Here is a 15,868-nt window from a genome sequence, read left to right on the forward strand (position 1 = left end):
GTAAATATTTCATTTTATACATAATGAACATAAAATAATGGACCCCTCCCCCACACCGTATCTGAGATACATGCAGATAAATATGTGCAGTAATTACAACAGATCGTTCAGTGGACATGAAGAGATGAGCTTTATTATCTTGTTTAGCAGATGACAGAAGCACTGGAAGATAATATACTTTCACTCCTGAAATAAATAGTAATTAAGACCACAAGGATTATTCATTAGCGAATATCACAACAAAGTAAAAGGAGCAGGTTGAACCTCTAAAACAAACATTTCTGCATAGATAGTCTTGGATCAAAGCTCGTGTCAGCAGCTGAGCGCACAGCCTGATACGATATCACCACCTATCATCCTCCTCAGCACACGACAGAGCGCGTGACAGAGGAAAAGCTTTGAGATAATTAATGCTGTGATTATGTACAGTGTTTAGAGGTGATCACACACACACACACACACACACACACACACACACACACACACACACACACACACACACACACACACACACACACACGACCTTTAAAAAAGTAACAATGTGTCCGAGGGCAGAGTTATGAAACATCAGCTGTGTAAATTGAAGCTATTTGGCCTCCGTGTGTTGACACAAAGGTTTATGGTTGCTACGGTGACCATAAACTATGACAATACTGGATAGACAAGAAAAATAAGATTGTCGATCAAACTGCAACGTTTACAAAAGGAAAACAGAAACCAGGTTTGAGGATTAGTCCCTTCACAATAAAAGACGAGGCATAGTAGCATGAATCATCACTCCCAGGAGCTGCTGAAGTAGTGTTACTGACTCTTCCTTTAAACAGGTGCATTGTGTTACTTCCTTCTATGTAGCAGAGCTCTGTCAGTCAGTGCAAGCAGCTGTTTCCTAAAGCGTTGCAAACATGAGCGTGTACGCCAAAAGTTTGCGTCCGTTTGCGAGCTGTGGTTCTGACAATGATTACGTGTTAGAGTAACAGTAACTCTTGTTATACATTAAAAAGACATAAAAACTTTGATGGACAAAAGAAGAAGAAGAATGTGTTATACTTGGTCAACGTGTCAGTGAAAAGTGGCGAGCCTTTAACTCGCTGTCACCAGGTAGATGTTAAAAAGCAAACGTAGCTGCTGGTCAAGCTCACACTCACTACAAATCAGGCAGCTTCTGTAAAGGCTTCAGATGTAAATGTCACTCTCATCCTTTCTCTTCGAGGAGAAACGACATGGACGGAGTGGAAGGTACCGATGACAAACCTGAACATCTGTAGCAGTCGTGTGTTTACATGAGCATTTAGCTTTTTGATTTCATTCATGTTAAAAGTTCGAATGCTATCAAACAAAAACCATCACATACACTGTGTAACTCTGTGAAACCTGGCCTCCTGCAGGTGTGAGTACGTGTGAGACTGTACCTGTCCACTTCCTTCAGTCAGAATACTTTCAGGAAATGCCTTTAAAAAGTCTTTAGGACAAGTTAAAGTTCATCGGAGCTTTAAAACTGTTTCAAATGAGGCACTGATGCGAAAATAACAACGGGGAAAAAATAGTTAATACCAATATTTTGGTCTAGATCAGGGGGTCAAACTGAAACGAGCGGAGAGCCGCTGCTGGCGCTGTCGTCTCACACGTTAGTGTTCAGCTAGAACAAAACAAACAAACAAATATTTCCTAAAATGTTTCGTTTGTTTTTTAAATTTCAGATCTTGTATCAGACAAAACTGCAAACTTAGCTGAAGCCTTCCAAACACACTGGTCCTCTGTGTGCGCGCACGTTGTGTTTGTACAGAACAGAATAAATAAGTGCACACAGTGTGCGACTGTCACCGACAGCCTCAGCAGGTCTGTGCTCTCTGCTCGTGTCGTCTTCATAGTCAGTCATGTTGTGCTTTTGATTTTAAACTGCGTCATGCTTCTTCTCAGTATGCGGGCCGCTGCGGCCCCGGACCGCGAGTTTGAGCCCCTGGTGTAGACCGACTACCCTCGCTAAACAAAACTACACCAATCATTTTAAAAGTGCTGTTTAATTTTCACTTGTTGCAGTTTCTAGCTGTAACAAATCAAAGTGTTGTAACAGCAGCAGCAGCAGCAGGAGCACCGGTGAATGTTCTGCTACAGATCGACAAACGTCCAAACATCAGGACCAATAAATGTTCATTGCTGCTCAGGTTGGAGGAGAGTTTGTGATGACCTCTGAACACAAATCAAACTTCTCTATAAGCGACTGGCTTTTTGGTTTCCTGTTACTCTAACTTTGCATCAGCTACAAAGAGAGCTGCTGACCAGTGAAGTTAAAGGGTAGAAAATCAACCGCGAGTAGTAACATGTGTAACACGTGTTACCACCTTCAGAATGGAAATCCAGAGTCAGGAGCTGTGCTTTAACCTGCTGTTACAGCTGACGCTCAGGTCGGTATTACCCGACGACTGAGGGAGGTCTAATATAAAGTAGAGCTAAGACGGAAAAGTGATGCAGTGATGATCTGATACAAGAAGAGTCGTTAACCTGCAGCAGGCCAAAGCAAGCCTGAAGGTTCTGCAGCTTCATACCTGCTCAAGTCACTGCTTACTGTTTGCTTCACATACGTCTCTGTTTATGTGTCTATCAAAGACCAGTTCACCAGACTTCATGCTTATACAGGCTGAAAGCCGAAGCCCAGGCGAGGTGCCAGAGTCCCGTTCAGCGCCAGGACACTTCAATATGCCGGAAAGTATTTTTGGACTTTAGTCCAATGATGCCACAAACTCGTGCCTACACAGAACCTTACACGTGTATAAAGTGGTTACGCTGTGTAAGTGTCTGATTCCAGTCAGAAAAGATTTATGTTTGTTTGTTAAATATATATAGAAGCAGGGAAAGAAGATATGCACATGAAACCTCACACACATACAAACAACTAGAAATCTGAGGTACCTGAGGTATTGAAACACCTGAAGATAACAGTGAGCCAACAGGTGGTATGAGGGCTGATTTCCATTCTGAAGGGATACTGGCTCAGAGGATCCAGATGTTTCTGAGAAGGAACATCCAGTCCTCTCCTATTAATTGTTAGGAAACAGATTCCAAGTCCGCTGCTCAATGACCGCTTTTCTAAACTCATCACTGGCTTTGAAGTACTGGTTGTTTAAGTCTGCACTACGTGTAGGCAAGCTGATCCTAACTGTCTATAGGCAGCTTCAGTGTGGGGAAAGAAGGAGGTCAGCATCTCTCTCAGGACTGCAGCCCAATGACCGTATCCAACCACTTCCTGTAGGCCAGGGCAAAGTGTCTCTGCTCGGTGTTACAGCAGCCGCCCAAAACACTGCTTACAAAGCTGAGTTCAGTAGGCAGGGTGGGGGGGCAAGGCAGCAGGACGCCTCTCTTCAGTCTCTTACTATTGTGGGGGTCTGGCAGGAACAGCCCATCTACTTCCATAGGTTCACCAGCGTGCTTCTGTCCGTTCACACTGTGGCCTGCACAGCTCTGAGAGCTGATCTCTGGCACTCCTGGGTCTGGATCCGTCACATGGTTCAACTTGCAGTCGGATCCTCTGCTGTAGGAATGCTGATGCTCCCTCACCCACTGGTCCCACAAGTAAAAGACATGCCGCCTGAGAGACACGGGGGGTATATCAATATCATTATTACAAACGCTGAACATGTCTGTGCACAACGTATTTGTATAGGCTCAGGGATAAACAGCCCCAGAATGTGAAAATGTTTTAATGCAAAAGAAATATTTAAATGATTTATCAGGACAATTAATTTTTTTACTTGTTTCTCACAAACGATGTTTGCAATCAGCGACAACCTGCCACCGACTGTGCAGCAGGAACAGACAACACATTGGTTTTACCCGACTTCCTCGTTTAAATATGACGTCTGTGTCCATTCTGCAGTCGCTGTGAACCAACAGTCTCTCACCTGTGACTCCAGAGTGTTTCATGTCCAGGGAAGGACTGGATCAGATCTGAGCAAAGGTCCATCTCCTGGTGGAAGAGCTGAAGGACTGTAGTGAAGTCAGCGCGGCCGTCTTCCTCGCCGCCCGCCTCTTGTCCTGAAGGCTCCCCGTTACTGTGAGAGCGGCCGTGTGGGCGGCTGCCCTCTGGGACTGTGCTGCACCCACGCTGGGGTGAACAGCTGGTGGAGGTGCGAGCTGGCCTCTTGCAGATTTCAGCTATTAGCTCCTTAAGGAGGAACTGGCGGTAGTGGAAGCCACTGTGGTCAGAGACATGCATGGACACCCAGAGGCGCATAGAGGACAGCTCGTCGTGGAACACCTGCCAGAATCATGACGACAAAGGTACGTGTGAAGGAGCAGAAGCTGAACATCAACAAACCAACAGAGATTCTCACTTCATTTATTAGCTAATCAATAAAGTTGAACGTGGGGGGCCTTGAATGGCCGTTCAACAGCTCGCAGAAAGAACAAGACAATAAGAAAATTTCAAGAAATACGTCTCTATAAGCCGTGTGGTCGGGTCTGTCATTCCCCAATTCTGGGTGTCGGCACCGCTGTCAACGATGCGCGACAGACCCGACTAGTGCTGTTCGATATAAGGATATATATCGTGTGACGATATAAAAACGTCTGTCGTTTCATTTTACGCTGTCGTTTGTTTCGTGGTGTCGCAAAATAAACTGTTTACGGCGATATTTGTTCATGTTCTGATGTCACTGTAGTGACTGTATTCATTTCTTCTTTCTCTTATATTTAATATAGCCACACTACGGACGGACAAGCGCCTGTTTTTATGCACGATGGTAACACCATCGCGTGTCCGCTTGTTTATGTTCCACATAAACCTTTCACAATAAAGCTCAAGATCCTGCTGAGACTTTTCAAAATAAACTGAATCACGTGAAAGATGCAGAGTATTTACGGATGAGAAGCAAAAAAGACGCCAGGTGCTAAAACACAAACCTTAGACTCAAACGTTAGAACAGGCTTTCCCCCCGCAGCACGCCGTGTAAGAAATACAAAGAAAACGGCGCCGTTACAACTTATGTCTAAAAATGTGTCGTTTCATGCATCGTTAAAACCCTCGACTCCAGATACACGACGCCCAGCTGGAAACACTTCACACAAGTCGAGCTGCCCGAGATTCACAGAAAATGTTACATTGTTGTGATTTATATCGTTACCAGGACGATAGATGTCTTATGTCGGGATGTGAGATTTTGGTCATATCGCTCTAGACCCGCCCACATGTTCACACTTTTCAGTCCACTTCTTTACTGCGGTTGTCGACGTACGCACGCCGCTGCAGCTTTTCAGTGGGCGTGCATATTATTAACGTAACTGCTGCAAAAACACTTATGTTATGTTAAGTGTTCGTTCCGCGTGACTTTTCTCCCAGGTAACTTGCAGTGGGGTGCCCCACACTTTGAGAACCACTGGTTTAAAGACAGAAACCTGCCTTACTCATGTAGTTACACAGAGTTCCTCTGTGATGACTGTGCCAGCTGATTTCAAACATAAGTGCTACATGACATCCAGCTGGGATCATTTTGATTCATTTAAATTTCTTAGCGAGTGTTTATTTAGTTACACCACATTATTTGCACAGCAGCTCCACTTTTATACCACCAGGCATCAGTAATATAACTACATTAAATAAAAAGAGAACATGTGTGATGAGGGAAGAAAATAATAATCTAATTACTGCTGAAAAGCTAAATGAGTAACTGAAATGCTACCTTGACATTGCCCCTGGCCATGTGCTGCAGCACCCAGATGCGGTGTGACCAGGCATTGTAGTTGCTGGGATAGCGGCCGGCTGCGTCAGAGCACACCTTCATCTCTTGGCGGAGCGTCCTGGCCAAGCGGTCACCGAGCTGCTCGTTTCTCTCAGCGTCAGCCTGCACTGCTTCAGCCTGCTGCTGATTCTTATTGTGGTCCAAAGTAGAGACCTGATTCAGGACCTGCTGCAGCACCCAGCGTCTGCAGGAAGACACCAGCCGCTGGGTTACAAAGCTTCACTCACTCTGTACACGTTACTGCTTTTACAGGAAGAACAGCATCCCACATGAGCCTCGGTGCTCGTTGTAAGCCTTAGAACATCGTTGTTGTTTTTCAGCGGGATTAAAACACCTTTCTCCACCTAGCAATGATCTCAGGAAATCTATCACCAGTCATTTACATCGACATGGTCTGAATGCAGCTGCCCTCAGCTCCCGGAGCCAAAATATTCCCTGTTCAGCCTACAGTGTTTAGCACAAACAGTGCTACTGTTAGAAAACTGTTGAAAATAAAGTGTAGTCTAAGAGGAGTTTGAATAGCACACAAAGAAAGCAGCTCGGAACATCTGAGTGTTTACAGCAGGAGCAGCGTAAGCGGCTTTACCGATGAATCCAGGTCTCTGGGCTCTTGGGAAATTTGGTCAAAGCCAGCTTGCCCAGGTAGAGGTCCTTCTCTGGGTTAAGGACTCCACACTGCAGTAACTCCTTCCTGCAATAACAGGAAAGCACGATGACAGTAAATCCATCAATATAAAGACTATCAGCCACAGATTCAGTTAGAGCACATGCATGCTGTGATCTCTTATCAAAGATGGTTTCTGACACTCTGCAGAGCAACGTCCACATTTTGTCTCCATCATTCGTTTGATCTTTTAGGTCATTTCGACTCTGATCGTGCTTTAATTCTGACTCTTCTAAAAAGCAGGATGTGCTTAAGTAAGACCATCCGTGACATCCCATAATGGACATGATCTAATGCCTGTGAATAACTGTTGCACCAGACTTTGATGAGCTGCAAACAGGAAAATGATTTTTGTTCACGTTTGGTTTAAATGAGTTGAACAAACTACAAATGTGTCTCTGTTACAAACAGATGGTCACACGGTCGGTGTTGATCTGAAAGTCTGACACATGAAACTCTGGAGTTGGTTTCTATCCTGGAAAACTATAAAGAGATGACAGGAAACAGGAGAGTGAAGACATGCAGCAGTTTCAAACCCAGGCACCAGGTTAGGCCTGCACCCCGTTTAACCAGTATACTGATAATGGTCACATAGTAACTGGACTGGTACTCTAGAGCCTTTCTACTCAGATGAGCACTCAGCGCACTTTGTACTGCGAGTCACACTGACCATTACACATCACTCATCTATTCTTAACTTCTTTATGAAAGCCACAGTCCATCCATACACATATCCAAATATGCTCCATCCATGTACACCGATGGATGCGTCGGTGGGTTGGGCATCTCGCCCAGGGTTACCTCGATGCTGACTGGACGAGTCAGGAACCAATCTGCTGACCTTCTGATTCGTCGACACACCACAGCCGCCCCAATCAGACACAAATGTATCACAGTTGAACTGTTAAAAGCATTAGCTTTGTTATGTGTGCTGACAGATCCTTACATCCTGACACTATTCATTATTAGTATTAGTGGTACGGACACAGTGGGATAACGCAGGAGGATGCCAAACTGCCAGGATTGTCTAAGGAAAGAAAGTGACTGGACTCTCTAAACAAAGAAGCTTCTTCAGTTCTAAAACCAGGCGGTGGAGAGTCCCAGTATTTAATCCCTAGTGGGGATTGTTCCTTTTGAGGGTCGTTGGAACACTATTGATGATGTGCCTCGGTGTGAAAGAAGGTGTGCGTCATTATCACTGCCTCACCCCAATTTGTGACCCACTGAGCTCACCTGACAGACGACGTGAGTGGGGTCTGGTTTCACCTGAGACCTCTGCTGTTAGCTAATGTTACCTGACATCAAGAAAACCTTCCTGTGTGACAGGCAGGGAAAAACACGCTGGAAAAGATGAAGGGAAAGCATCGCTCTCACTATAACCACGTTTATCAGAACATTCCACCTGTACCTGACATTCCACGCAGTGGTGAAGTCTGGGTTCAGCAGCAGCAGAGTGCAGGTGATATCCACTAAAGCTGGGACAGAAGGAAACACAGGATGTTGCTTCACTTTGATGTGGAAAAAACAGGAGCATAAAACACGTTTAAAACTAAGCAGGACAAAACAAGGTCAAGGTCAGATTTATTTATATAGCACATTTCCAACAGCCGATGCTGCACAAAGTGCTTAACAATAACAATAAAAATAAAACAATAAAACAAGGAGGTCATTAACTGACCATGACTGGAAGCTCAAACCTTTATCAGCTTTAAAATAAATGCATTAAATAAACAAAAGTTACAGACTACTTTTACTCCACCTCTGGGATCGCTTTTGTTATCGAGCTACCTTCTCTGTCCAGCCAGTGCTTGCGTTGGCGGTACAGCAGCAGCTTGTTGTGGACGTACGGCAGCAGGAATTTAACACACCAGCTTTCCACACCAAGCTTGTTCTCCACCAGCACTATGGGACTGCGGTTGTAGCGAGCCTCTGGACACGGGATCACACCGATCTCATCACTGAGGGAGCAGAGAGTGACAATGAGGGTGAACAAGGGAAAACGTTACAGTAACCAACCAGTCGAAAATTAGGAAAGACCACAATTAGATTACCACCATATCAACCAGTGGACCAAGCAGCAGTAAGTAATGAGCAAACAAAAAAAGCTTTAATGAACTTAATCTGCTGAAATTTGACTTTTCAAAAATGTAGAAAAACAAAAGTTGGAGCTGAAGCTCATCAAACTGAAGCAGTGCTGAAATAAACGCAGTACGACAGAAACATGGCAACCTGCCACACAAGGTCATGTTGCAGTACATCAGCTGAAGCTTCGACAGCCCAATCACGTCTCCCAGCTTACATGTAACATATGATGGTACTATGACGTGTGGTTAGTGCTGTGAGATCTACAGAGCTGTCACCGTGCAGCGGCTTGTTTGGGATCCATCACTATTATAACAAACAATAACATGCTGCTGGGACAACATAGCAATCAATACATCACAGATATCTGACACAAGGTCAAATTCAGGTAAGTTATTAGATGATTAATGATGTAATGATGATGATGGATCCTGTACACATCTGTAGCCGTTTAGTCGTCCATTTAAAACACACTGGATAGTTCACTTTGTCATTTCCAAGAAATGATCTCATGTTTTCTTTCAAGTAGAACATGTTGCTTATTTCTGATCTTGGTCCCAATGCACTCTTTGGGGGGCTGTTAAACATACTATGTCACCACACTGCCGGCCATGCCTCTCCAGTGTCCTTTGCTCAAAGTTTGTGCATCATTAAACGAACACCGACGTTCATGCTGAGCTGAAGTGTCTCCACAGACACAAACTACAGTTCACGTTCATCAGCAGTCTGAATTTTAACACTGTTCTGTAGTATTACTAAGTCCTGGCTCCACCTTCCAGAATTATTTTTATTTCTGGAAGCATGAAACCAGAGTGGCTCGCAGGTTTCACAGCTGGGCAGAAAATAAAGGGTGTGATTTTAGAAGCACCCATATTTGAATTTCTGTGGTTCATCAATCATATCCAAGACTTTTGGATGGGACATTAACTGTTCAAGATTTTTTTTCTTTTTAGAATCAGTAATGCAAAAATCCATTTAGTTCCACGTGTGTCGTTTCGTAGTTTTGATGTTTTCAGCGGCCGCAGTGATGCGGACGCTGCACCGGTCCGTCGTGGTGAAGAGGGAGCTGCGTGTAAAAGCGAAGCTCTCAATTTACCGGTCGATCTACGTCCCTACCCTCACCTATGGCCATGAGCTGTGGGTAGTGATGGAAAGAACGAGATCGTGAATACAAGCCGCGGAAATGAGCTTCCTCCGAAGGGTGGCTGGCCTCTCCCTTAGAGATAGGGTGAGAAGTTTGGACATCCAGGAGGGACTCAGAGTAGAGCCACTGCTGCTCCACATCGAAAGGAGCCAGCTGAGGTGGTTCAGGCGTCTGACAAGGATGCCCCCTGGGCGCCTCCTGAGGGAGGTATTCTGGGCATGTCCCACTGGGAGGAGGCCCCAGGGCAGACCCAGGATATGCTGGAGAGATTATATCTCTCGACTGGCCTGGGAACACCTTGGTGTTCCCCTGAACAAGCTGGAGGAGGTGGCTGGGGAGAGGGAGGTCTGGGCTTCTGTGCTTAGGCTGCTGCAACCCGGCCCCGGATAAAGCACAAGAAGATGGATGGATGGACAAAACAAAGAAAGACCTTAAAATTTTCAGAGAATTTTAATTTATAGAGCTGAATAGGTTCTCTGCAGTAATCTCAGAAAGTCTCTGAAAATGTCATAAAACTGTCTAAAATCCTAGTAATACCTTAGTAGATCAAGGTCTTGGGACCTGTTTAAAGTTTGAATTCCATCTCTAGGTCAAAGTATGCTGAACTAGTTAAGCTTCAAAATACTGGAGGTGTGAAGAGCATGTGAAGAAGATATTCTCCATTTATTTGGATGGAAAATATATATAAGTACAAAAGTTACACAAAAGTAAAAACAGTAATGTCTTGATGCACGTGCAATCATCCAAGTAAATCAATCTCCAAAGGTTGATTCTGTTCATCTGGACGCAGCGTTTTGTGGGAGAAACGCTTCGTCATCATCAGGTGACGTCTTCAGTCTCAGCTGACTGCAGGTTTCAATCTTATAAACAGCACATTTGCATAATGACTGAAACCAGCCCTGAAGGAACAATGGGCTGGGAGGGCAGTTGCGTCATCATTATTATTCACATGACCATTGATCAACAACCACCGATCAAAGCTCACTGATCAATGTCCATGAGTCCCATTCACAGAGAGGTGGGGAATGGCTGCAATCACAGCATGTAAGATGGTGACAGATGTACCCTTAGGCCCCTCCTCGATTCCTCAGCATAACCATGTATAATATTCACAACACTTCGTGGCTCAAGAGTTGGGAGTTCGCCTTGTAATCGGAAGGTTGCCGGTTCGAGCCCCGGCTTGGACAGTCTCGGTCGTTGTGTCCTTGGGCGAGACACTTCACCCGTTGCCTACTGGTGGTGGTCAGAGGGCCCGGTGGCGCCAGTGTCCGGCAGCCTCGCCTCTGTCAGTGCGCCCCAGGGTGGCTGTGGCTACAATGTAGCTGCCATCACCAGTGTGTGAATGTGTTCGTGAATGGGTGGATGACTGGATATGTAAAGCGCTGTATAAATACAGGCCATTTACCATTTACCAAGAAGAGGTTATACACACACAATACGGTAACATTATGTTGAAGCACAGTACGTATCACTCCGCGAGGCTCCGCCTACGATAGCCGTAACGCTCCGACAATCCATCAAGCGGTGCGGCTTCATAGCTCAGCAAAGTCGTACTGAAACATTTGACAGATTTTCGAGCGCCGTGCACATAAAATCGTTTCAAGGTCAGTAAACACAACCAGAGTTCATACAGAAGGCACACGGGATTATAAGGGGCTCTGTCGACTTTCAGAAAAATCAAAGGATTTTAAGTGCGCCGTATTTTCACACGGTAATAACGACGGCCCGCTAGCATGCTCTACCAAAAATAGTGCTTTGTTATGTATCTGACGGACGAAAGCTAAACCAGTTCCACACCAGTGAAGCTGCAGCATTTTTACAAACCAGTTCTGGTTCATTGTTTCATTCAACAATCCGCTTTTGCCCTCCTCATTCTGCGTCGCCGCCATGTGCGTATGAAAACAAAGGCACTGAGCGTTTTACCCATATTCTATCGCCATATTTCATTTTCTTATCGATGCCCAACATTATACCGGTATTACCGTGAACAGTATGATATGGCCCAGCCCTACTGCTCACTGCGTACGACTCTGGATACTACAGTACAGTATCCAGAGTCGTACGTAGTGAGGAGGTGAAATTATTAACAAGATAATCGACCTCTGTTGGAGCAGCGTTCAGATAGCTGCTCTGTGTTATGCACAAAAACAACATTGGTGTATTTTATTTATGGAGCATTATTATTTAATAAATTAAACAAATTTGCATCATAGGATTGTTTTCGTTTTTCCTGCAGTATATAAAAATTGCTGTATCTCCAAAATAAAATTATAAAGACACTCAAAATAAATTTCCTGTTGTTGTAAACTATTTTTTGCAACTTTTTTGTATTTAAAGTTTTGAGGGATAAAACTCTTAAATTTCTCCAAGTAGAAATATATGTTAAAAAACAAAAACTATTTTCAATTTTTTTGTAGTTTATTGCACTTTTTTGCAATTAATGTAGTTACGATGGACTTAATGCATACATATTATTAAAATATGGGCTATAACAGTTGTATTGATGTATAGCAACTTAAAATGCTCCAAAAAATGGCACTACAGCATGTAAAAAAAATAATATGAGCTCTGGCGGACTTGGTTCTATAGTAGGTCTTAAAGGGTTAAATAATATCGTCAAATAATCGAGATCTCAATTTCAGTGAAAATAATCGTGATTATCATTTTTGCCATAATCGAGCAGTCCTAAGCAGCGGTAACGTTTGCACGTCCTCTCCCGTTAATGCGGCAGGTAAATAATCAACAACAGTGCATATTATGTTAGCGCGATCTGCCTTATTACAAACCTGCCATTACTGTGCATTTAGTGACCATGATGAGACAGACAGAGTCTGGCTCAGATGCTGGCAGTTCTCGCTGCAGTCTGCCGGCAGCGTCTCCTTTCAGGCCAGGATAGACGAACGTCACCGAGCAGTGACTCAGTTTGTGGTCAAAGGCTTGCACCCGTTTGCCACAGCAGATGATTTTCAGTAAGTGAATGTGTTTAATTGTAGGCAGGGACATTACTGGATATTCTTGTGTAATTGCTACTGAATAATTGATGTTATACTTTGTTATTGCTACAGAAGAATATTTATTTTATTATTTTACATTTACAATGTTTTTCCCGGGGACCCTGTGACGCCCCATTGAAGGCTGGATCTCTTAAGATCTCACTGCTGGGTTTGTAAGGCCATGTTACTCCTACATTTCTATCTTGTTCAAAGAGAAGATATAAAACAAAGTTCTGAGCTAATCGACCTTAGTGTTCTCCTTTTTTAAAAGAATCGATAAAGAATTGAATCGTTAAACAGAATCGAAAATGGAATCGTGAAAATCGTATCAATACCCATCCCTGCTTAAAAGTGAACCAAACACATCCAAACTGAGGGGTTCTTCTTCCCCCAAAGCAGCTGAAAATCTGTGGTTATCACACTAAACTAGAAGCTGCAATACTTCATCGAGCACATTTTAAAAATCCTTGTCTCAAACTCTGTACTTTGATATCTTATTTAAGCCACATGTCATTTTACACACATTTTCGCAGCATGTCAAAAAGCCACACTTGTTCCTGTTGTCACCATTAAAACCTTTACTGGGAAGAATCAGTGCGAGTCCTTTTAAAACATAGCAAATTCTAAACCAGTGAGTACTTTTGAAAGCCCTATTTTTTTCCTGTTTGGGATATTGATTAGTGCTCATTAATAAGACAAAAGTATCAGATTACTCGATTAATCGACAGAATAATCATCAGAATATTTGATTGCCAAGATAACTGATAGCTGCAGCCTTAAAGTTCTTAACATACTATCACACAGGATCGACCTGACATCACGTGCTTCTCATAGCATGCAAATCTTCGGTACCATCATAAACAACTGTTAAGCATCCCAGTTCAGTCACCGGCGAAATCAACAATAACACCACTAATGAATCAACATGATCGGGATGTCGCATTTTCAAAGCTGCATAGCTCAGCTCGCTAAAGTCGTGAAATATCCCGCTGATGCATGTTTTAAGTTATTTAACTGTAAGTAAACAGTAATCCCACGACATCGTGTCTCACGCACTGAACAGAACAAATAAAACTAAGTGTCTAAATGTGAACTTCATCTAGACAGTTCCGATTCCAGGTAATAGTCCACGCCCATAATTTGAACCCTGAATCAGCCGTGGCCGAGCCTTGGAGCCGCTGCGTGTGAAACAGGCCTGCGGGCCCAGCGCAGCTTGTTCGCAGCCGACTGTACTCACATGCTGGGGTTCTTCTTGAATGCATTCGCGATGTCTTTGACAACTCTCTGGACCAAGACGTCTACCTCCTCCTCCGACTCCGCCATTTTTAGAGCACCGTCTTCTTCTGCTGCTTCTTCTTCTTCTTCCTCGTTGTTTTTATTGGCGGTTAGCAAACAACGAATTGGTGCATTACCGCCACCAACTGGTGTGGAGTGTTGACCAAATCGCTTATTCCAAACCTGTTCTCGTATTAACTCTTGTGCCCCTCCGATCATTTCAACACGATTTTCTATTGTCCATTAATGCTGTAATTACTGTTCTATTGCGATCATTATTCGTACACCATGATGAGATGTTTCCATTTCCATTCAAATAGAAATGAAGTTCATTGGTTCAGATGAAAGCCTTTTGCATGGGTTGATGTTGTCCTTTCTATTCCAAACTTGGACTAATCTGTATTCTAACTGTTACACATCCTCCTCCCTGAACCTCACCTCTGCATACACTGCTATATCCTCCGACTACAAACAGTTGGTTTGAGACAAGTTTCCTGAATACAGATCATTCTGGTTTCATGAATCCTTTAAATTCTTGTTCATTTGCGATTAAACGTCGAGCTTTCTTATGATCCTCGCTCCTGATGTCCTGGCTCCCTCCAGGCCTTTGTTAATATGTTTAACCAAAGATCTTCTCTGTTCCTTTGATTATCATTTTGATAAATGTACTCGAGCTGCACAGTTAATGACAACTAACAACATCTTCTCAACTGTAACTGTAGATTCTGTTTTCCCACTCTGTGCCCAGGGTCAGGTTGAATTTGGCTGAACACTCGTCTCTCTCCCTCTCTGCGCTTGCACTGCCCTCACAGCATCAGCAGAATGAGGAGGCCATCCAGCCAGGAACCAGTTTATGCCAAACTGCCCTCCCACAGCACCGACTCCTTTTTCTTGGTTGGTAAATATCAAAAAAGGTGCATTACTGCCACCCACTGGTTCGACTATTGAATAAACTCTCGTTCACAAAGACAAACAAATAAACAAAAAACAAAACAAATAAATCAAACTACAGATTTTACTCAAAACATTTATCTGTCTTTAAAAAAAACAAATATGTAAATGTGGCCTGATAGTTTTATTTCTCGTGTTCTTTTAAAATAGATATGGCCCAGTTTCACTTTGACATTATTAAGCTTTTTATCAGCTGTCTCATATTTGTGACAGTGCAGGAACACTATGGTGCCGTCTTCTGCAGCGCAGTCACATTTCCCCGTACGTGTTTCCTTCGATTTGAAACTGTGACATCGTCGTCTCCTCTTTCTGTTCCTTCCTGCACCTTTTCTTTCTTCCTCCCACTGCTTTTGGCACCTTTCCTTCATCTTCTGCCTTTTTAAATTCAATTCAATTTTGTTGTTATAGCGCCAACAACAGTTGTCTCAAGGTGTCGTAAGGTGAAGACTGTACACTCGCACCCTTACTACACCTTTAATCTCTGTCCAACTGAAAAACGTTTTGGTGGCTTCATCTGTGAGCTTCTCTTCTGTTATGTGATCATCATAATGTGATCTTATTAAACTGCAGGCCCTGTTATACTGTCTCTGTCTGGCCTGCTGAATGAATGCACAGTAAAGCATATGAAAGTACTGCTGCACCAGCGTTAGAGAAATGATCTGTTCATTAGTCACGCTGATTGTAGTTCATACTTTTAACTGTTGTGATTTATTCTGATCTTTAATCATCACAAACATGACGCATCTATAATGAAGCGACTGTGAGTAAAGCCCAGTCCTTTATAGAGCCTGGTTAGGTTTACTGTGTCATCAGGACCTGCTCTTAAATCAAACAGTGTCCACTGCAGGTTACAGTGATGGGGAGCTGAAGCCCATTTTAAAGGAGTGAGAGAATCACTGTTTTGATCAGTGTAACTATTTTTAATGACTGTTGTTGCAAATGCTCCACATTGTTGGTTGACCCTGCCATCCAAAAGAAAAACAATGATAAGATAAGAAGTGCGACGTGAGCTGTGAAGTTCTTATCT

At 43.6% G+C, this 15,868-nt stretch overlaps 1 protein-coding gene across 1 annotated transcript; it reads right to left on the reverse strand.

Annotated features, from left to right (window-relative positions):
* Positions 1–488: 488 nt before the first annotated feature.
* On the reverse strand, positions 489–13,971 carry ptar1 (protein prenyltransferase alpha subunit repeat containing 1). Its single transcript, XM_005733628.2, has 7 exons — positions 13,853–13,971; positions 8,185–8,354; positions 7,805–7,871; positions 6,319–6,423; positions 5,673–5,916; positions 3,897–4,252; positions 489–3,583 (listed from the first exon to the last, which is right to left on the reverse strand). The coding sequence occupies exons 1-7, from the start codon at positions 13,936–13,938 to the stop codon at positions 3,205–3,207; spliced, it is 1,407 nt and encodes a 468-aa protein (XP_005733685.1). The 5' UTR covers positions 13,939–13,971; the 3' UTR covers positions 489–3,204.
* Between the last annotated feature and the right edge of the window lie 1,897 nt (positions 13,972–15,868).

Source organism: Pundamilia nyererei, unplaced genomic scaffold, assembly GCF_000239375.1.
Source record: "Pundamilia nyererei isolate P.nyererei 1_Seehausen unplaced genomic scaffold, PunNye1.0 scaffold00053, whole genome shotgun sequence".
Taxonomy (NCBI): domain Eukaryota; kingdom Metazoa; phylum Chordata; class Actinopteri; order Cichliformes; family Cichlidae; genus Pundamilia; species Pundamilia nyererei.